Genomic DNA, 24,006 nt, shown 5'->3' with positions numbered 1-24,006 from the left:
ATTCATTAAGTGCCAGTTCCCTGCCTTTTCCCCATAGCATTTTTCCTCTTCAGATTCCCATTTGGAAGCCTCAGTTGATCTTCCCTCCAAAACACTCTCAGGCATTCGTTGTGTGAAAATGTTTTTCCTCGTGTCACCATGGCTTCTTTTTGCCAATTTCCTTAAATCAATGCTCCCTGGTTCTCAATCCTTGAACCAATGGCAACAGTTTTTTCCTGTCTACTCTGTCCAATTCCCTCATGATATTGAACACCTCTATCAAATGTCCTGTCAACATTCTCTTCTCCGAGGAAAACAGTCCAAAATTCTCCAATCCATCTTCATGACTGAAGTTCTTCCTCCCTGGAACTATTCTTGTGAATCTTTTCTGCACCCTCTGAAATGGCTTCATATCAATCCAAGTGTATGATGCTCAGAACTTGTTGCAATACACGAGTGGAATCCGAACCAGTGTTTTAGACATTGTTTGAACTTGGTAAGCAGCAAGTCAAACTGTATCCCATGATCACCCATTTTGTCCCTTCACAAATTATATCTCACCCATAAAGTGCTAATGGTCCTGATGTTTCAGTCAACACTACTGCCTCAAATTCAGATAAAACCTTTGCACTGACTACCCAAGTTAAACAACATAAAGACAAACACATCACAAGGTCTGTCATTAATACTTGCCTCAAAAAACAGGAAATTGAAATAAACCCTTCTAGTATAGGTGAGGTTGTATAATTTATTAAACAAGCTACATTAAAAAATTGTCATATCAACCTGACCAACCTTTCATAGTGCAGTGGGCAAGTGAATTGCTTGGTATTTCACTGACCCACGCAGAATGAGAGAATCTCAAGGTTATGGTGCCAAGGGACCAACAGCAAGGTGTAGCCCGTTTGATCTTGATTCTGTAAACCTACTACATTCATTCTACCGGAATGCTAAAACCAAAAGCACAGTCCATCTCCAGAGTTGGGTGGTCTCAAAAATCGACAGATGAGCAAAGCTCTGTCATCGTACAATACCCAGTCAAAAATGGTGCTGACACTCTGTCACAAACTTTACCCTCAGCCTTGGTGAGGCCCAGCACCTGATCATACAAAAACAGTCTGAAGTGTTTATTGGTATATTTTACCAAAGTTTAAACAGACAATGCTTCCATGCCTCCGACTGAAATCCCAACCATCATGCTGTGAGTGCCCATCCAACTTGTTGCACACCACATGATAAAGGAATGGCTGAATAAACTGCAATGGCCATGAGCTTAAAGAATCCCAACTGTTGATATGTTCCTGGAAGGGAGCTTCGCGAGTTTGAGGAGCTTGGAGGAGAAATTTGGGTTGGTAAGGGGAAATGATTTTAGATACCTACAGTTGCGGGACTTTGTTCGTAGACAGGTCCCATCTTTCCCGCGCCTCCCGCCAATGGGGATCCTAGACAGAATAGTCTCTGGGAGGGACGAAGGGGAGGGTAGAGTCTCGGGTATTTATAAGGTGCTCATGAGGGAGGAAGGGTCCCAGACAGAGGAACTGAAACTTAAATGGGAGGAGGAGCTAGGCGGGGAAATGGAGGATGGGCTGTGGGCAGAGGCCCTGAGTAGGGTAAACTCGACCGCGACATGTGCTAGGCTCGGGCTGATCCAATTTAAGGTCGTTCACCGGGCCCATATGACGGTGGCTCGGATGAGCAAATTTTTCGGGATAGAGGACAAATGCGCTAGGTGCGCGGGAGGACCAGCGAACCATGTGCACATGTTTTGGGCATGCCCTGAGCTGAGGGGGGTACTGGGAGGGATTTGCGGGGGGTCATGTCCCAGGTGCTAAAAACAAGGGTGGTGATGAGTCCAGGGGTGGCAATTTTTGGGGTTTCGGAAGACCCGGGCGTCCAGGGGGAGAAAGCGGCCGATGTGCTGGCCTTTGCTTCCCTGATAGCCCGGCGACGAATATTATTGGCGTGGAGGGACTCAAAGCCCCCGAAGACTGAGTGGTGGCTTGCGGACATGTCAAGTTTCCTGGGGATGGAAAAAATTAAGTTCGCCTTGAGGGGATCTGTGCAGGGGTTCACCCGAAGGTGGCAACCATTTATTGACTTCTTTGCGGGAGAGTGAGCGTCAGCAGGGGGGTGGGGGGGGGGGGGGGGGGGAGAGTAGAGTAGGAGGGAAAATATGGCGGGTAGTACGGGTGGGAGGGGAGCGGGCTTGTGCAATACGGTACGATGGAAGTATTGAAAGTACGTGGATGTTTGCACATTTTTGCCTTTTTTGCTTCCTTTCTGATGATGTCTGTAACTGTTTATAAAGCCAAAAACTACCTCAATAAAATTGTTTATTAAAAAAAAAGAATCCCAACTGTATTGCTGAAGACGCAAGAATATAAGAAAGTAAGAGTCGGCCATTTGGCCCTGCTCTGACATCAGAAATGATCTTCTACCTCAACTCCACCTTCTCACACAATCCCCTAATGCCTCAACTAGTTTTGTACCAAAAAATCTTTCTACCTCAGTCTTAAGCAAATTCAATGACTGAGCATCCATAGCTATCTTAGGGGAATTGAACATTCTGAATTCTCCCTCTGTGTGCCCGAACAGGCGCCAGAATGTGGCAACTAGGGGATTTGCACAGTAACTTCATTGCAGTATCAATGTAAGCCTATTTGCAACACTAATAAAACATAAGATTATAGATTATCTGGGGTAGAGGATTCCTAAGATCCATGACCCATCGAGTGAAAACATTTAAAAGGCTAGCCATGTAGCACAGATATATTAGCTTTGCTTATACAGGGATTGGAGTACAAAAGTGAAGAAATGTTACTGCAATCATACAGGTCATGCGTGAAGTCTCACTTGGAATCTGGTGTGCAGTTTTGGTTTCTTTACACAAAGTCCTTATTCCGAGACACCATGTTCTCGATTGCCTGGCCAAGGGGAACATTATCCCTCCAAGAGTCAATCATAGAATAGAATCCCATTAAAAGTTTCTCAATTGCATATCATTCTTCTAAACTCCAGAAAATCCAGGTCGGATCTACAGAATCTGTCCTCAGAGGACAATCCCTTCATCCAAGGAACGAGTTCCGTGAACCACATTGCATTCCCTTTAGAGCAAATATGTCCTCCCTGGCCGGGGGCGGGGGCAAGTTAACATACCGACTATGCTCCATGGCTAGTGACTCCTCTAACCAAGCTATTTCATTACAGCTATCAAACTGGCCTCTCTCCGACAATGTGGAAGATTGCCCAGCTACCATCAATCTACAAAAGTACAGGACAAACCAAATCCACTGACCCACAATCCAGCCATCAGTGGAAAGGAATTATTAATAATGCCATCGGGTAGAGGGAAACTGGCAGGCTCACCGAAGCTCAGGTCAGACTTTGCCAGACCTCATCATCAAGTTGTAGGTACAAGAGCTGAAAGAAACGCATTAGTAGCTGCTCTCAGCATCAAGCCAGCATTCAGAAAAAGTACTCAACAAAAAGCCCCTGATAAAATTGACTAAACCGGTTATAAGTAGTCAGCTATCCTTGAAATAATGTTCCAAAAAATTATTTTTCATCTTAAATTTTCTATTGCATTAGACTCTAAAACACATTATTTATCATTCTGAAATGCAAAAAGGAACCTCGGCAGGTTCACCACCTGAATCGTCTGAACTTGTACGGACAAAGATAGAGGCAGACTGCCCCACCTTTTAAACTCCTCTTTCATCCCCCCTACTAAGCATGTCAGACTGAACTTGTGAAGCTGGGTCCAATCCCACGCTACCTGAATCCCTAAATAGCGAAAGGTCTTTCCAGCCAGGTGAAATGGGAGCCCACTCAAACAACCCTCCCACCCTCCGGAGCCAATCAAGAGCATCTCACTCTTTGTCGTATTAAGTTTATATCCAGAGAAATAGCTAAATTCACTCAAAATTCCCAGGTCTTCCCAATTGACTCCAAGGGGTTGGAAACATACAGTAGGTCAGCTGCATACAAAGAAAGCCGATGTTCCACTCCTCCCCACTTAATACCCCTCCACTCTCCAGACGTCCGAAGAGCCATTGCCAAAGTCTCAATCGCAAGGGCGAATAGCAAAGGAAAGATGGGCAGCCCTGCCTCGTCCCAGGCTGCGAATGAAATACTCGGAACTAACCCTGTTCGTGGAGATGCTTGCCTTCAAGGCTATATACAACGGTTTAACCCAGTCCACAAATCCCTGTCAAAACCTAAATCGTTCCAAAATGTCAAATAGGTACACCCATTCCACTCGATCAAATGCCTGCATGGCATCCATTGACAGCACAACCTCCACCTCATTTCCTCCAGTGGGCATCATGATTACGTCAAGCAACCTTCCAACATTGGTCACCAACACGCTGACGTTTAGCCAGTTCCGTACCCCAATTGGGGTATATCCTGTTTACGCTCCCCACCCAAGCGTTCTTCTTCGCCTGCCAGGCCTACCTCAGGATTCTTTTCTTGTCCAGGAATCGATGCAGACGCACTACAATCGCCCTTGGTTGTTCACCTGCCTTCAGTTTACTTCTCAGCGCCCTGTATGCGAGGTCCACCTCTAGGGGGGGTGGTTAAAAACCTTCTCACCTACCAGCTTCTGCAAAATCTGTGCCACACACTCCAATGGTTGCAAACCTTCCAGCCCTCCGGGACACCCTCTCTTGGTTCTCCAGGTACTCAACTCTATCCCGTACCTTTGTAAAACTGCCAGCAATCAGGAAAAGCTCTGCTTCCATCACAGCCAGCCAGTCCTCGTGATCCGCGAGAGACTCCTCCATTTTTTGGAGCGATGCGCCCTGTGGCTCCAACCGCTGATCAACCCTCTCCACTGTTGCTTTTATCAAGTCAATGGCTCTTACCAGGTCTTTGGAGGTTTCCATCCTCTGCTTTTGAAATTGAGTGGTTAAGAAGCCAACTAATTGTGCCGTAGACCATTGGGCTGGGAGCACAGGCTCCGGGCCTGCTGCCATCGTGCCTTCAACCGCGCTCTCCAGAGCCCCCATAGTCTGTCTGCTGCCGTTTCTCTCTCCCCCCCCCCCCCACTATTCTTTGTCCCTGTTCCCCCCCCCCCCCCTATTCTTTGTTGGATTGCATATGGGATTACTTGAACAGTTTGGCGACACCTTCGCTGATTGGAATCTGGACTTCGGGATTGCAATAGAAAGCCCGATCAGGACTTTTAGATTTAAAAAGAATTCCCCGCGTGAGAACCACCAAGTCCACTGCTGTCTAACGCATGGCTGCCATCGGAAGTCAATATACTGTAATTTAACCATTGCAGCCTGTGTGCGCTGCTTCGTGTGGCACACTTATGGCCCTTTCAGCCTATATTCTATGTTCAAGTGGGACTTGAACCTGCAAGCTTCTTATTTAGAGGCGAGAGTGTTACGACTGATACAGAACTGACAACAAAACTTATACTGTAATGGATTTCTAACTGTAAATTATCAACTTCTCATCAGAGTCTGATGAAAATTCATGGCACGTTGAAACCTTAAACTGAAGACATACTAGAATAGATTTAACTGCAGCTCACAGTTTCTTCAGAAAGATTACAAAGTATAAAATTATATTAAGATTATATGCAGATTTGCATAAACCTTCAGATAACAAATTTTGAGCGGTTGATTTAGAACGGTGTTCTGTTGCCTCTCTGACCCACAATAGAAACAGGTCAGGTTAATAGAATGAAACTCTGCTCTCTTCTATGGGAACAGAATGTGTTTGGTCAGTCCGAACAGAACCTTTGAAAACAGAGAGCCTCAGCTTAAAGGTATTCACAAGCCCGGAGAATCTCACACAGGGAGGCTATTAAGATCACTGGTTTAGAAAGTGGAAAAATTAACACAATGACGTCAACTTCTGAAGTTGACAATTTTTGCATTCTGTTGGGACAACTTTACAGGAATTGCAGCCCACATCTGGACCATGCTATACTTGACCTCAAGTCTACATGATGCTGCCACTCTTGTACCTAAAGTAAAATCTTCCTACACCAGCATTAATAACCCTCAGTTTTAATCACCCCTCAGCAACACTACACATCGGGATTCAGACATGCTGTATGTACTACCAGATGTCACTCCTATAATCGCCAAGATAGAAAATTATCTCTCTTATTCGTACCATTCTGAGCAGGCATTTTTTTAAAAAGACTCAAAAAATGAGCAACAGAGGATAATTAACTTGAAGGAGGATCTGTCTATCGGACAAAGCGAACATCCAGTTTCGAAGAAGGCAAGCTCCAGGGAGGGAGTATAATAACAATTTAAAATTTGGGCTCTGAAATACATTTCAAGTGAAAATTATCTTGGATAAAGTATTTGAATCTCTAAAGTCTCAAGAAAAAAAAAAATCTGACATATTCCTTCCCAGAAAATACCGGGGGGGGGGGGGGGGGGGGGGGGGGGGGGGGGCATGGGGGAAGCAAGAGGAAAGAAGTCAAGCATTGGCAAGACCCAGTCATTAGCCTCTGGGGATCTGCATACCACTGGTTAATTTGTCCAAACGTCATAAGCAATTTTCCAAACTCAAAATGTTAACCAAGAGGTTTAAAACATCTGTAACAAATACTTGTTTTTAGAGTTTTCTACTTCATTGACCTTTGATCCAACACTGTATGCAGCACTAAATTCAAGTTCAAATTTTCCTCCGAGTAGGAAACCTGATCTTTATGCCAGTAGCCATCTGTATGGTACAAGATCAAACGTTGGTTCTGTAATGTTCAAAGTCATATGTTCCAAATCTACTTCTGCTGCCTGTATATTTATCTATAATTGGCTTCACCAAAAACGGACTTCTCTTGGGACATCTGGCCTTGAAACATTCACCTTTACACTGAAGTACTCAGCATCCCAAAAGAGTTCTTTTTATGCAGAAACTGCTTTCCAGCAGCCCCGGCTTCACGGGTGGCATGTCTTCTACCAGAATGTACCGCTTGAAACAAAACTCCAAAGGTCAAATTCTAAACATTTGAACAAAGGTGTACAAATTCACCACAGTTTCATTTTGGGCTCGGGTTCATGCAGAATTTTTTAAAACTATGCTGTGAGGTTTCAATTTTTCATACAAAAATTAAGCTTATGGCAGGATAGAACATTCAAGTACAACTAAACCAAAACATCTAGCTATGATCAAACACAACAGATTTGCAAAACTATGCAAAAGTCACCCATGTGTTTATAAAGAAATCAGCAGCAAAGTAATTAAAATACCACTGAGAAACTGCAGTTTCAAACAATGAGCTTTCACACCAATGACCCTTCACACAGTATTTTGTGTAGGAAAGACAAATTAATTCCCTCCAATCATAATTTACCACATCTCCGCTACATTTGTGTGTATTTACCTTCCATCTGCACGCCATAAAAAGCAAAAAGAATATTCCTGTTCAAGTTCAGCAACAACGGCCACCTGCCTGATGCAAGTTGAATGACATGTGAAAATATGCAGCGGTGTAAGAAAGGCAATAAGAGGAAAGTTATAAAGGGGAGAGAATATAAAACAGGGTAAAGGGAAAACTTACAAGATTTCGATGATCAAAGTGGTCATACATAATCAAGAACTAGCGATGAAATTGTTTAGTGGATATTTCTTTTCAATAACACTTCTGAAATATCTAAGCGTTTTACCATTTTGCTTTAGTTTTACTGTAACTAGCTTCAGCTAGAAAAGAAACACTGCAATGAAATGCAGGTATAGCTGAAACACTTGCACTGTAACCATGTCAACTGCATGAACCTACAGAGGACTGCACAGAATGATACAGAGGTTACAACATAGCAACAGGCCACTTGGTTCAACTAGTCCATGTTGGCGTTTATTCTCCACACAAGCAAACCTAATTGCATTGGTCTGTCCCATACCAATGTCTTTCTTACCCATTCCTTCATGTCGACGTGATCACCAACTACAATTGAACATTCAAAAGCCATAGCGTACAGCATAAACCAAAAACCTAGTGCTCCACTCATGGTTATATTAAATGTTCATATAGATAGGGCAGCACAGTGGTTAGCACTGTTGCTTCACAGCTCCAGGGTCCCAGGTTTGATTCCTGGTCTGGGTCACTGTCTGTGCGGAGTCTACACATTCTCCCCGTGTCTGCGTGGGTTTCCTCTGGGTGCTCCAGTTTGCTCCCACAGTCCAAAGATGTGCAGGTTAGGTGGATTGGCCATGCTAAATTGCCATTAGTGTGCAAAAAGGTTAGGTGGGGTTACTGGGTTATAGGGATAGGGTGGAGGTGTGGGCTTAGGTAGGGTGCTCTTTCCAAGGACCGGTGCAGACTCGATGGGCTAAATGGCCTTCTGTACTGTAAATTCTACGATTCTGTGATTCACCATTCTTTCTTAACTGAAATGTCCCATAACTCTTGCCATCAAGCCAATATGTCATGAGGTGTCATCAACTTGCTGCTTTGAATGCTTTGTAAATTTGATCTCCCAATTCCTACTTGCCTAAATTAAAGAAAAATTACTCCGGTTAACTGAAATCTACAACCTCACTTGCTGAAACTCAATTTTATCTGCCACATTTTTGCCACACAATTATTAATATCCCGTTGCAGCTATTATGGTTGAGAATTATTTCCTCTGCCTTTTTCAGTGTAATCTGCAAATATGGACAGGACTTCTGTTAGGAAAACAAAGGTAGTATTAAGAATTATTAGACAATATTTGTATTGGTAAACATTAGAAATAAGGTAGAGTTTTAAGTGCGTTTAATTTAATGTTTCTGTGCCTGGAAGGGTACAACGCATAGTTAGATTCATGCTGGCCAAAGGTGTTGTATGTGTGGGGGTTCGTTTCAATTTCAACTGTGATTCTATTGTCCTGAGAGAGTGCAACAGAGTAAAGAGTATATAAACCAGCAGTGGTGGATTCGCAACTGGAACCTTGCAAGGTAGATAAAAGCAAATTGAAAAATTGAAATTGAAAATCGCTTATTGTCACAAGTAGGCTTCAATGAAGTTACTGTGAAAAGCCCCTAGTCGCCACATTCCGGCGCCTGTCCAGGGAGGCTGGTACGGGAATCGAACCGTGCTGCTGGCCTGCTGGGAGCTAACATTTCAAGTCTGGATGACACTTTGTCAAAGCTGGACAGAACTCCAGACAGCGAACTATGTCCTCCACCTTCACCCCATTTTTATTTCTATCAATTTATTTCATTTCTTCCATCGATCTGTTTTTCCCTCACCATTGTCTTTCCCCCCCCCCCCCCCCCCCCCCCCCCCCCCCCCCCCCCCCCCCCCCCACCCCCCCCCCACCCCCCCCACACCCCCAACCACCACCCCTCACCCTACCCCACCCTACTTGGGATATCAGTTCCCCATTCTAAGTTGTCCTTTGACACACTGCTTACCTTTGGATTGGATTTGTTTTATTGTCACATGGTACAGTGAAAAGTATAGTTCGACGTACAGTCCAGACAGATCATTCCATACATGAAAAAAAAGGACATACATAGATATGCAATCTAAATACATAGTTACAGGCATCGGGTGAAGCATATGAAGTACAGTACTACTCAGTAGAGAAGATGTGTGAAGGGATTAGATCAATCCATAAGAGAGTCATTCAGAAGTCTGGTAACAGCGGGAAAGAAGCTGCTTTTGAACCGGTTAGTGCATGATCTCAGACTTTTGTATCTCCTACCCGATGGAAGTTGGAAAAGTGAATAACTCGGGTGGGAGGGGTCTTTGATCGCGCTGCCCACTTTCCCAAGGCAACAGGAAGTGCAGACAGAGTCATTGGATGGGAGGCGGGTTTGTGTGATGGACTGGGCTGTGTTTACAATTCTCTGTAGTTTCTTACGGTCTTGGGCCGAGCAGTTGCCATACCAGGCTGTGACGCAGCCAGATAGGATGCTTTCTATGGTGCATCAGTACAAATTGGTAAGAGTCAATGGGGACATGCAGAATTCTCTTAGTTTCATGAGGGAGTATAGACGCTGTTGTGCTTTCTTGATCATAGCTTCGGCGTGGGTGGACCAGGATAAATTGTTGGTGATATGCGCAACTAGGAATTTGAAGCTGTCAACAATCTCGACCTCGGCACCATTGATGCAGGCAGGGGTGTGTACGATACTTTGCTTCCTGAAGTCAATGACCAGATGTTTAGTTTTGCTGACATTGAAAGAGAGATTCTTGTCGTTGCACCACTCCACTAAGTTCTCGATGTCCCTCCTGTACTCTGAGTCATCGTTGTTTGAGATCAGACGCACTACAGTCGTACCATCAGCAAACCTGCAAATGGAGTTGTAACCACATTTCGCCTCAGAGTCTTGTGTGTATAGGCAGTATAGTCGGGGGCTCAGTACGCAGCCTTGCGGGTCCCGATATTGAGAACGATCGTGGAAGTGGTGCTGTTGTTTATCCTCACTGATTGTGGGCTATGGGTCAGGAAGTCGAGGAACCAGTTGCATAGGGAGGAGCCAAATCGTAGGTTTTGGAGCTTTGATATGAGCTTGGCTGGGGATTTTGGTGTTGAAGGCGGAGCAGTAGTCAATGACTAGGAGTCTAACGTCGGAGTCCTTGTTGTAGAGATGCTCCAGGGATGAGCGTAGAGCCAGGGAGATGGCGTCTACTGTGGGCCAGTTGTGAAGATATGCAAATCGCAGTGGATCAAGGCCTCGTGGGAGTTCACGTGCCTCATAGCCAACCTCTCAAAGCACTTCATAATGTTCTGTCATTAACACGTTCTAATCTCTTAATGTGCCACTATCAGCATCTTTCTTAACCTTGATCATCCTCATTTACATTCCCTTTGTCTTTCTGTCCACGAATCTTTGTCAATCTCCACCTATCGCTAGATCCTCTATCCCCATTGCTCCAAACACCCGTCATCAATCTGACCCCAACTGCAATTCCCTCCAGATTTGACAAAGAGTCATCCAGACTTGAAACATTAACTCCCTTCTCTCTCCACAGATGCTGTCAGACCTTGTACAGTAGAGGAGCTGTTAAGTTTTAGTTCAGCTACTTGGACTGTCATTGGAGATAGTTCATGAGGGATGGCAACACTCTCAGCTTTGCTGGAAACAGTTGGCTTTAGAGGGCTAAAGAGGGAACAGAAACGAAGAAACTTGAAATGCAGCAGAAAGAGGGGGAAAAAGGGAACCTTTCAAAAGGAAATTAAAAATAGAAAACTTGATGTGGAAGTGGAAAGATTAGCAATGTCAGAAAAAGAAAAGGAGAATTTCAGCTCAAATTACTGGCAGTTAGGGCAACACGGTGGCACAGTGGGTAGCACTGCAGCTTCACGGCGCCGAGGTCCCAGATTCGCTCTTGGCTCTTGGTCACGTCCGTGTGGAGTTTGCACATTCTCACCGTCTTTGCGCGAGTTTCACCCCCACAACCCAAAAGGAGTGCAGGGTAGGTGGATTGGCCAAGCTAAATTGCCTCTTAATTGAAAAAATGAATTGGGTACTCTAAATTTATATGTAAAAATAAATACTGGCAGTTAAAAAATGGCACGAGAGCAGGTTGAGGAAGAAGGTAGTTCGAGCCATGAACCAAGTGGGGAAATGTTCAAATTTAGACAAGCTCTTCCAAAATTTGAGGAAAAGGATGTTGAAGCATTCCTTTTTTCTTTTGAAAAAGTAGCTAAACAGATTAAATGAGATAAAGAAATTTGGACATTATTTTTACAAAGTAGTAAGAGTTACAAAGTAGTAGTGAGAGCTAGTGAGCTGTTTGCATCATTGTTGGAAGTGATGTAGTATGATGTAGTAAAGAAAGCTATCCTTAGTGTAGAGGAGTTTGATCCGGACGCATACAGTTAGAAATTTGAAAACGCAACTTCCGGTGGCATTATGTAGGAGGAAGACGTGCCCTTTTTGTTAGTTGCGGGGGTATTTTCCTTTAAAACCCCACATAATCAATGGGATAAGGATCCTATACCAGAAGAATGCCCAGAAACATTGGGTGGGGTGGGGGGGGGGCTTGAAAGGAGAAGGGGGAAAATTGCAAACTGCAAGTTCATCAACGTGGGTCAGAGGCCTCTCAGAGCTCTGAGACTCCAGCCACTCCACTAACGGCGGAGATGCTTTCGGGCAGCTTGGCAAAATAAATCGATAAGCACTGGCGCGTTGTTTTGGAGGACCTCCGCAAATCGATGGAGGCCTTGGCCCCAGAGCGGAGAAGACCAACGAAACTGTGAAGGCCAATGGAGTCACAATAAAGGATGTGGAAATAGCCCTTTTCGAGCCAGAGTGATCGGATGGTCTCACTGGAAACAGATGTCTCTGGTGGCCGATACAAACAAAGCGCTGAAGGGTAAGGTGAATGATTCAGCGAATCGGTCCAGGCAAAACATTGGAATTGTGGGGCTGCCAGAGGGGATGGAAGGCCCAACACCAATGGAATATTTAAGGAGATATTTCGGAAGATGGTGGGGGAGGGTGGATTCATGTCCCCTCCTGAGCTGGACTGAGCACCCCTTATACTCCGACAGAAGTCTCATCATGGAGAGCTACTGCATGCGATAATAGTGACGTTTCACAGCTTCAAAGGGAGCGTGTGCTAAGATGGGCAAGGGAGCCCATTATCAACGGACAAGGCAGTGAGACAGTTGCGATGTTCGAGGGGTATTTATGAATACGGGCATAAGGCCAGTCGTCTCTTAGCTCACCAGCTGAAGCGACAGGCGACTTCCTGGGAAATCGTGCAGATAAGGAACTCGAGCGGCAGCTTAGCCTCTTCTCAGGTTAATGCGGATTCTGAATAATTCTTTCAGGCTGTCTACAGATCAGAACCTCTGGCTGAGGGAACGGTTATGCCTGACTTTTTGGATAGTTTATCCATCCCAACTGTGGAGGGGGAGAGGAGCGAGGATTTGGATTCCCCGTTGGGCCCAGAGACCTTGTGAAATGCATTTGGTTGATGCAGACTGATAAAGGCCCAGGCGCGGATGGCTCTCACACTGAATTTTATAAAGTGTTTGCGGAGCAGTTGATACCCCTAATTCTGGATATGTTTAATGATTCCTTATCTCGGGGTTCGTTGCCCTCTATCTTTGCACAGGCCTCAATCTCCTTGATTCTGAAGAAAGACAAGCACCCAACAGAGTGTGGGTCGTACCGACCTATTTCACTCTTAAATGCGGATATTATGTCACTTGCCAAAGTGCAGGCGCTGCGGTGGGAGCCCTGCCTCCCAGAACTGATCTCGGTGGATCAGACAGGCTTCATTAAGGGTCGACAGTTGTTGGCCAATATACGTCGCCTGCTAAACGTTGCCCTTTCTCCCTCCTCACTGTCCAAACCAGAGGGGATTGTTTCCTTAAATGCCGAAAAGGCGTTTGACAGAATGGAGTGGGAATATTTGTTTGAGAGTCTTTGAAGGTTTGGATTTGGACACAAGTTTATCTCTTGGGTTTGATTACTGTATAGAGACCCAACTGCTAGTGTTCGAATGAATGTTCTGAACTCTGGCTACTCCCCATTTAATAGGGGCACGAGACAGGGGTGCCCGTTCCTGTTTGCTTTGGCAATAGAACCGCTTGCTATAGCACTGAGGTCCTCGGTTAAGAAGAGGGGGATAAATCAGGCAGGGGTGGAACATAGGGTCCCCCTGTACACGGATGATGTACTTCTCTACATTACCAACCCATACCATCTATGGGAGAGATAATGAAGCTTCTTAGGTGTTTGGCTCCTTCTCTGGATATACGTTCAACTTGGCAAAGAGCGAATGCTTCCCGGTCAATCCCCCGGGGAAACGAGCCAAACTAGGAATGCTGCCTTTTCGTCTTGCCAAGACTAGCCTTCGTTATCTGGGGATCTGAGTGGCCCACAATTGGGGCTTGCTGCAGTGCAAAAGGAGACCATTCGGCTCACCGGGTCTGCACCAACCCTGGGAAAGGGCACCCTACCTAGGACCACACCCCCACCCTATCCTCGTAACCCAGTAACCCCACCTAACCTTTTGGACACAAAGGTGCAATTTAGCATGGCCAATCCACCTAAACTGCATAGCTTTGGACTATGGGAGGAAACCGGAGCACCCTGAGGAGACCCATGCAGACACGGGGAGAACATGAAAACTCCACACAGTCATCAAGGCCTGAATTAAACTCTGCCCTGGCATTGTGAGGCAGCAGTGCTAACCATAAATTAACTAATACCACTCTGGTTGATGGTGTCAAGGCAGACTTGCAGATGTGGGATAACCTTCCCTGTTCTTGGTGGCAGGGTTCAGACTATTCAAATGAACATTCTCCCGAGATCTTTTTATTTATTTTTCAATGTCTCCTGTTTGTCTCCCCAAGTCCTTTTTTATTAACGTCAATAAATTAATGCCCTCTTTCATTTGGGCGGGTAAGACTCTAAGCATCTATGGGATTTTGCTCTAAAGAGACAGGCAATCAGAGTTCTTGGCTCTACCCAATCTATTGTTCCACTATCGGGCAGCCAATATTCAGATGGTATTGTTGTGGTTAAGTGATCCTGATTCCATATGGGGCCAAATGGAAGCAAGTTTCAGCATAGTTTCTAGCTTTAGTGCAATTGTAACTGCATTGTTGCCTTTCTGTCCAGTACAATTTCCCCAAATCCAGTGGTGGTGTCCATGCTGAGAATCTGGAAGCAGTTCAGGCAGTATATTAAGCTCTGTTCTATGTCTCTGTTAGCTATATTACATATTAAGCTATGTTCTATGTCTGCAATAACCACCTTTTTCTGCCTGTGGGTTTGAACTCTACGTCGAAGCTTTGGGAGGGGCAGGGTTTGGGGACTTGTTCGCGGAAGCTAGGTTTGCTCGTTTCAAGGAGAATTCGAACAGATTCCAATTTCCTGGTTATAATCTTTTCAGATACTTTCAGATTCGTGATTTGTCACGCAAGGTTTTTCCCTTCTTTCCCTTGGCACCACACTCTTCCCCACTAAAGAGGATTTTGTAGGACTACTGGCTTGCCTTCCTCTACATCATTCGCTCCCACGTGTATCACGATTATTGTTTGCTACTCTCTCCCCTCCCATGACGTTTTCAAGTTTTTCCAAAATGTCTCTTACTCTCACACCTGAGACACTCAATCTGAATTGCAAAAAAGAACTATCTGTCCTCAAGTCCAGGATTACTAAGCATGCCTAACCAAATTTATTTATTTTTTTATGAACATAATGTGCCCAATTTTTTGTCCCGCCAATGAAGGAGCAATTTAGTGTAGCCATCTAAGATGGACACTGGGCTACAAAATGGAGAACCGCAAGGAACACAGGGAAAAACAGTCATAGTGAGGACACACAGCTTGCAAAAGACTGTTTTGCATTTTGCACGTACAGAAACCAGTTTCCAAAGAGTTGCAGAGTTTCAGCCAAAGGTGCAAATGGGAAACAGATCTGCATATTAATGAGGTGATCCCAGCCCAGGCCCAGGTACAATAGAAACATTTAAGTATCGATGGATACTTTTCCATAGACGCCCAGACAGAATGGCGACAAAGCAACCAAAACAAAGAGCCGTAGGGACCGCCCCAAACATCGAGAAACGACCCTAGGATTGGGGAGTTTGAAAGATATCGATTGAGAAAGACCAAATAGATGAGGGAACCACCCCAAGGGGGCCTGAACCTCCTGGGACCTATAAAAATAAGGTCAAGCACATGACTCGGTCTGTTGCTTCCAGACTCCGGCCCAGACCTGTTCCATCGCACCCTGACTCCAGTTTCATCACCGGCCGTTGAGCATCAGCTATCGAACTGTAAGTGCCAACACAACGATCGCTACGTGATCCAGACCTTGCTAGCTCTTGACAACTTTGCCAATCAGAAAGTTACAGACCAAGAACGGGACGAAGGCCTTGCTCCCTGACCTTGCCTGTTCCTGCCTAGATAAGTATTTAGTTGTTTAGTATTAGAAGTAAGTTAGTCTCTTTAGCGTATGCATGAGTATTTATTATATTTGTTATAATAAACACCAATCGTTTGGACTTACTAATCGGTGTATGGATTTATTACTTTGAACCTGACCTTGATATACTTGTGACGGTGTCTCAATACGACACCTGGCGACTCCGAGCATAATTACACATACAGAGCCATAGTAGTGTTAAGCACACGGCCTTTAAACGGAGGCGTGTTAATCACACTCCAGTAAAACGAGCAACATTAGCGTGGCCAATCCTCCTACCCTGCACATCTCTGGTTTGTGGGGGTGAGACCCGCGCAGAGACTGGGAGTATGTGCAAACTCCACATGGACAGTGACGCAGGACCGGGATAGGTACCAGGCCCTCGGCGCTGTGAGGCAGCAGTGCTAGCCACTGTACCACTGTGCCGCCCGCCTAACCAAATTTCTAACCAACCACCCCGGAGCTATTTCCTGTGTCCCATTGTTTTTTTCTTATAAATTTAGAGTACCCAATTAATTTTTTCCAATTAAGGGGCAATTTAGCATGGCCAATCCACCTAGCCTGCACATCTTTAGGCTGTGGGGGCGAAACCCACTCAGACACGGGGAGAATGTGCAAATTCCACACGGACAGTGACCCAGGGCTGGGATCCGAACCTGGCACCTCGGTGCCGTGAGGCAGCAGGGCTAACCCACTGCGCCACCATGCTGCCCTCTGTGTCCCATTTCTAATCCATTTGATAGTGCAATCGTTCCAGAATCATTGTACTCCCGACTGGAAGAAAGAGCTTCAAATTGTTGGTGAAGTTTCAGCTGTTGTGTTTCTGGTTTAGCCTGCCCCTTGTGATGAATGGAGGATTTTGTGAATATTCAATTCTAAATATTGGGACAATTAAAGGATTACAAGCCTAGGGTTACAATGTATCTGAATGCATTGGTCGTGTTTTTAAAAAGAATTATGTTGTGCAAGGCCTGGGAGCTTTCAGGAGCCAGAAGGTGAAATTGACCAAAGAAATGTTTTTTTTCAGTCTGGGCTAATGAACTGTGGCTTGACTGAGGAAAGTGCCTGGGGCATTCATGTGCTTTCAGGCTGCGGAGCTAATTTGGTTTTCAGCTTGGGGAGGGGAGGTCATTGATGGGTGGACCTAAGGAATAGAGAGAGACATTTTGGAGAAAGCTTTAGAGAGGAGTTGAAGTCTGATCTGTCTGACATGGAGTGCACAATTCTCTCACAGTAGGATAGTTAGAAAAAGAGTAATAATATTTAAAGCACAGCAGTCTTGTCTGAGGACAAGGAAGAAGCTGAAACATGCCAGGTGAACCAACGTTTTGAAGATATTCAGCCAGAGTCTGGAAGGGTTCTGACAGGAGTTCAATTCTGTTCTGTGACACAAGTATTATTCTATGCCATGCTGATTTTAAGATGGATTGAGAGGTGTATGTTTCTTTTCTTATTGTTCATTGGAAATTGATTAGTGGTGCTTAATGAGTAATTGTAAGCTGTTCTTTTTGGGGTGTGAAGTTTAATATTGTATTCAAAATGAAAGTTTTGTTTAAAAAAGTACCAAAGTTGTATTTCTTCAAGCAATCGCTCCTGGAGCAAATTATTCCTTCCACACAGTATTACAAATAAACTAAAATATTGGGGTTTGGGTCCAGTATCCTAGCCACTGTTTGGAGCTGATATGGGATCGTAATACCTTCCTCACTTAACCCTGACCTATGGAGAGTTGCCCCTCTTTTTTCTACCATTTGCAACATGCTTTTTCTCAAAACAGGATGACTGCCTTCTGGCACTCATATTTCTCTCCCTCCATGATTGTCTTCAGTCTTCCTCAATTTGGGATCTTGATCACGTGTAATTAGAGTTCGATAAACTTGATGCATGAGCATTTGTCCACATCCATGCCTGCGCTTCAGAGCACCACATTAATTAATTAAGAGCTGTGCAACACTGTTCCTCCCTGTGAAGCCATTCTCATTCTGAAGTAACAGCGACATTTTCATCTCGAGAGTCATAAAGTCATTTACGGCATGGGAGGCCATTCGATCTGCCCACCATACTGGCTGCCCATAGAGCAATTTAGTCAGTGCCACGCCCCCACTGAGCCCACATAGCTCTGCTAGTTTATTTTCATGGAATTTACAGTGTAGAAGGTAATTCGGCCCATCGAGTCTGCACTGGCCCTTGGAAAGAGCACCCTATCTAAGCCCATACCTCCACCCGATCCCCACACCTCCACCCTATCCCCGTAACCCCACCTAACCATTTTTGGAAACTAAGGGCAATTTAGCATAGCCAATCCACCTAACCTGCACATCTTTGGACTATGGGAGGAAACCGGAGCACCCGGAAGAAACCCACACAAACACGGGGAGATTTTCCAAAAGTGCCCATCCAATTTCCTTCAGAAAAAGTGTTGATTGTGTATGCTTCCACCACCCTTGTGGGCAATGAGTTATAATAATAATCTTTATTGTTACAAATAGGCTTACATTAACACTGCAATGACGTTGTGAAAATCCGCACTCGGCGCCTGTTCGGATACATTGAGGGAGAATTCAGAATGTCCAAATTACCCAACAGCACATCTTTCAGGACTTGTGGGAGGAAACCAGGTCCACTCAATATGTAAAAAATGTTCTTCCTCTTATTGCCCCTGAACTCTTGGCCAAAATGTTAAATCTGTGTCCCCCTCGTCCTTGTACCACCAGATAGCGGGAAGAGTTTTACCTGGTCTACCTGATCTCCACCTATCCCAAACTTGTACATCTCCATCAACTATCCTTTGCTCCAAGGATTACAACCCCAGCCTTTCCAAACTAACTTTGTAAGTAAAGATCCCATCCCTGGAACAATTCTGGTGAATCTCCACTGCATCCTCTCAAGGGCTTTCACATATTTCCTCAAGTGTGGTGACCAGACTTGATGCAGTACATTTGCTGGGACCCAACCAGACCTTTATAAAAGGTTCAGCATAACTTCCTTTCTTTTGTACTCAATGCCTCTATTTATGAAACCTATGTTTTGCTGACCACTCTCCCAATATGTCCTGTCGCCTCCAAGGTTGATGCACATGCACCCGCTTCTTTAGAATTGTTCCGTTATATCTATTTTGTCTCTCTTCATCCCTTTTGTCAAAATGCATTGACGCACACATCTCTGTGGTAAACTCCACCTGCCACTTGTTTGCCCTCTGCTAGCCTATCAATGACCTGTAGCAAATAATTTGCACCATCATCAATATTCGCCACTCCTCTAATTTTGGCATAATTGGCAAATTTTGAAAGTTTACGCCATATTCCAAGATCCAAGTCATTTACATACAGCATAAGAAATCAGTGGTCCCAGAAACTTGCATTTCAATTAAACAACTCTGTTCCTAAGGTGGGATGGTCTCCCTCTGTCACTGGTGGGTCGGGTACAGGCGGTTAAAATGAACGTGTTGCCCTCATTTCTGTTTATTTTTCAATGCCTGCCGATTTTCCTGCCAAAGACTTTTTTCAGAGAGATTGAGAGCAGGATTACTCTCTTCATGTGGGGAGGGATGGTGGCCAGAGTTAGAAAGGTGCTGCTACAGAGGGGAAGGCAGGCAGGGGGTTTGGGTCTTCAAAAACTGATGTATTACTACTGGGCGGTGAATGTGGAGAAGGTACAGAGCTGGGTCAGAGGGGTTGATTCCCAGTGGGTCAGAATGGAGGAGAGTTTGTGCAGGGGGTCGGGATTGAAAGCACGAGCAACAGCACCGCTCCTGATGGCCCCGGCGAAATACTCAGGGAGTCCGGTAATAATAGCTTCATTGAGAATTTGGAGGCAGTTTCGCCAACACTTCGGGTTGGGGGCAGGGTCAAGGGAAATGCCGATTTGGGAGAACCACAGATTTGAGCCAGGGAAGTGGGTTGGGAATTTTCGGAAATGGGAGGAGAAGGGGATGAAGACACGAAAGGATTTGTTTCCTAGGGGTCGGTTTGCAGGATTGAAGGAGCTAGAAGCGAAGTATGGGCTGATGCAGGGGGAAATGTGTAGATACGTGCAGGTTTGAGACTTTGCCAGAAAGGAGATACAGAGCTTCCCGGTGGAGCCGGCCTCCACATTGCTGGAGGAGGTGCTGACAACAGGGGATTGGAGAAGGAGTTAGTGTCGGCGGTTTACGGAGCTATTTTGGAAGAAGAGAAGGCACTACTAGAAGGGATCAAAGCAAAGTGGGAGGAAGAGTTGGGAGAGGATATGGAGCAAGGGTTCTGGTGTGAGGTTCTCCGGAGAGTGAACGCCTCCACCTCGTACGCGAGGTTGGGGCTGATACAGCTGAAGATGGTATACAGAGCACACCTCACAAGGGCGAGGATGAGCTGATTCTTTGAAGAAGTAGAAGATGTGTGTGAACGTTTCCGGGGCCGGGGGGGGGGGGGGGGGGGCCGCTAATCACGTTCATATGTTTTGGTCCTGTCCAAAGCTAGAGGATTACTCGCAGGAGGTTTTTAGGGTAATTTCTAAAGTGGTGCACGTGAAACTGGACCCGGGCCCCCGGGAGGCCGTATTCGGGGTGTCGGACCGGCCAGGGTTGGAAATGGGTGCAGAGGCAGATGTTGTAGCCTTTGCCTCGTTGATCGCCCGAAGATGGATCCTGATAGGTTGGAGCGCAACCTCTCCACCCTGTGCCCTGGCATGGCGGGGGGACATGTTGGAATTCTTAACTCTTGAGAAGGTTATGTTTGAACTGAGGGGAAGGACGGAGGGGTTCTACAATTCATGGGCATTATTCATTATGCACTTTCAAGAACTGGATAACATCGAACATTAGTTGTGGCGGGTGGGTGGGAGGATTGGGGGGAGGGGGGGCTGTGTGTGTTAATGGCGACTATGGGTGATCCCTAATTCCTTTTTGTCATTTCTTTGTGTGAACATGCAGGCTAATGTTTGGGGTTTGGTGGGCGGATGGGATTGTTGTTATTGATATGGGGATTGACATATTTGTTACTGATTGCTGTGTATTGTTGGTGGGTGTAAATTTGGGAGAAACTGTGAAAAAAGAGGAGAATAAAAAGTATTTTTTTAAAAGTAATGTTTTTGGGCATATTCAAAACTTGAAGCTCATTAAATTAAAATGGAAGTGGATATGGTCGCAGCAATATTGCTAATAGCTGAGACAATTTATCATCAAAAGCTGAAGCTTTATCAGAATTTTTTTTAAAAATTAAAATTAAAAAAAGCTCTGCTTAGTATTTTAAAAAGCAGTTATACAGTTACATGGGCAGGATGGGTATAGAGGGATATGTGCCAAATGCGAGTGGGACTAGCTTAGTGATAGAAACTGGGCGGCATGGTCAAGCTGGGCCGAAGGGCCTGTTTCCATGCTGTAAACATCTGTGACTCTGACACCAGAATTGCGATTATAAGTCAAGAATGACACCAAATTCTACCAAAAAGGAAACGACATCCACCACAGAGACCGTTTTATTGAATTATATACATGTATAGAAATAATAGATAAGGGGGTCTGTTGTTTAAATATTAATCACTGTTGTTGCAGTGATGAAGTAAAGAAGGAGGGGTTTTAAGCATCTGGGAATACATTCTTGCTGGTTATGTGTTATTTGATGTGTCGTGGCATTAGCAATGTGTTTGGGTAGGCTTTGGGCAGATCACCATCTTGATTGTATGAGCAACACCCTAAATAAATCTCTCACCACGTTTTACAGAGAGAGAAAGAAACAACTTTGTTCCTCTTTGTCCTAGTCCCAATACGTATTCCATTCAGTTCTCAAATTATGATAATCGAAAGAAGGGAAGGTTGTCTACACTGATCAGCAGCTTCAGAGTCATTAAACACATCTCTTACAGCTTATCAGATTTATTTCATCTCCAGTGCGAAGGTTGCACTAAATTTCTTCCTAACCAAAACAATTAAGGAAAATTCCAGAACACCAGTCCAACCTTAAGTCCCTTTATTATATATGCCTTATTGGCCCCAACAGCAAAGTAATAATTGAATTTACTGAATTTATTTACCGACATATTTTCAATCCCATTTCAAACACAATGGCAGGGATTCTCTGAGCCTCCGCGCAGCAATGGCGCCCGGACGGAGAATGGGGTGTCGGACCCGCGATGCCTTCCCGCGATTCTCCAATGACCGGAGAATCGCCACCAGTCGCGCGCGAGCGATCAACACGGCGCGGTCGGGGGCCATTGAAAGAGGCCCCCGCAGCGATTCTCCGCGGACGACCGGCTGAGTTCCCGCAGACGTGGTTCACGTATGGTTCCACCCGGCAGGTGCTCGGAGTCGTGGCTCCCGTGGCCGTCCCGGTGGGGGGGGCGGAGGGATCCGTCACCTGGGGGGCGGGCCTCCACGACGGCCAGGCCCGTGATCGGGGGCCACCGATCGGCGGGCACGCACAATCTGGGGGGGGGCTACTTCTTCGGCGCCGGCCTGCTGTGTGGGTCCGCCATGTCACGCGGGGGCCGGCGCCGCAGGCAGCTGCCATGTGCATGCACGGACCCGCGGCCAGAAGTGCAGGGCCCTGTATCGGCAGCCTGAGCTGCGTAGAGCACTCTGGAGGCCTGCAAGCCCCCTTGAAACAGATAATCACCGGACTTTCTGGAAAAACTTCCGGAGTGATTTGCGCCCGTTTTCTCACTGGCATGGGGACATAGCCCAATTTTTGAAGAATCCCGCCCAATATTTTTTCTCTGTTACGTCAATCCACATTATTTTCACCAAATCTCCATTGGCCTCACATTTCCTCAAACCATGTAACACCAGTATAAAATACTACTGACATTCAGTTTCATCAAACCTATTATCCCCAGTCATTTTATTATACTGATAAGCCCATCTATCTGTAAATTGCATTGTACGCAGTTTCTGACTCCATCCGGATGATGAAATTAAGACTTAAAACTGTCAATTATTTTAAAACATAATTCTCTAAAAGAGCTCAGCAGTTATAATAATTCATACACATTTTGATAAACTATAGGTATTACTATAAACTATTAACCAATGGCAACTCACTTGTGCATCATCCTTCAGCTTCAGGATACATTCCATTGTGTTTATGGTGATAACAACAGGTTCGGAGCCTAACTTTGTCCATGGCACATGAATCCTTAACTCATGAATGTGTCCACTCAAGAAAGTGAATGGTAACTTCAGCTCCTGAAAAAGCAGCAAGGTTGGAATTAAGCCGACTATGATACTGACTTTGAAATAATTTGTTTAATATGTAAATAACTCTTCTTTTTTTAAATGAACCGTGAAGTACAGAACTGCACACTATAAACAGAAGCACACTGGAGAGGTTCATCTTGGTCAGTGGCATAAAACGAGTGGCAGTGAATCAGCCGGCTGTTACCCACTGCATCTGACATTCTGTTCTATTGAAAGCAACAGAATGAAATATCAAGCTCCAAGTGTAACAGGCAGCTGATATGACACTGACTGGTTTGTGCCAATAACTGAGAAAAAATTCTACCCCAGGTCTCTCCACTTGAGTTCACTGTGACTTGGTTGGTACCACACTCACCTGAATGTAGCCTTACTTGCACGGCATTCTGGAAAGCACATTCATTAATTTTAAGGAAAGTTATTTGCTACTTCAAGTATAATTTGCAAGCTATTTAGATAGAATCATGCTAAACCGAATACATTCGAGTATCAATTTGGCCCAAAGAAATAATAGATACAATAATTTATTCTAAAGTCATTGCTATTTGAGGATTTAACAATTAGGGTGGCTAAAGGGGAACCAGTAGATGTAGTGTATTTGGGTTTCCAAAACACATTTGATTAGGTAAAGGTTACTGCACAAGAGCTCATGGGGTTGGGGGTGATACACGAGCATGGGTAGAGGATTGGCTAACAACAGGAAATAGTGTTGGGATAAATGGACATGCTCATGTTGGGAAACCAGAAATAGTTGGAAGTTCCAAAGAGATCAGTGCTTGGGCTTCAACTGTTTACAATCTGTATTGATGAGTTAGATGAAGGAACTGCTTGTACTGCAGCCAAAGTGGCTTAAAATACAAAGACAGGGAGGAATGTAGATTATGCGGAAAAGACAAATAGTCTGCGGAGGAAAGGAGGGAGGGAATGAGTGAGTGAGTAAGTGAGCAAAAATGTGGCAGATGGAGTATGATGTGGGAAAAAGTAAGTTTGTTAATTTTGGCAGGTAG

General features: G+C 45.1%; 1 protein-coding gene across 5 annotated transcripts in view; it reads right to left on the bottom strand.

Annotated features, from left to right (window-relative positions):
- The window catches only part of LOC119972233 (vacuolar protein sorting-associated protein 13B-like), a 1,046,946-nt gene that overhangs the window by 1,012,023 nt on the left and 10,917 nt on the right, over positions 1-24,006 (bottom strand). For all 5 annotated transcript variants that reach the window (XR_005462014.1, XM_038808618.1, XM_038808616.1 and 2 more), the window contains exon 3: positions 22,847-22,990. Coding sequence is in view for 4 of the 5 variants with exons in the window: in XM_038808618.1 (XP_038664546.1) it covers positions 22,847-22,990 (144 nt within the window). In the remaining variant the exon portion in view is untranslated. The remainder of the gene's footprint in view (positions 1-22,846; positions 22,991-24,006) is intronic.

Source organism: Scyliorhinus canicula, chromosome 10 (genome assembly GCF_902713615.1).
Source record: "Scyliorhinus canicula chromosome 10, sScyCan1.1, whole genome shotgun sequence".
Lineage (NCBI taxonomy): Eukaryota > Metazoa > Chordata > Chondrichthyes > Carcharhiniformes > Scyliorhinidae > Scyliorhinus > Scyliorhinus canicula.
This window is presented reverse-complemented; position numbering and strand designations above follow the sequence as displayed.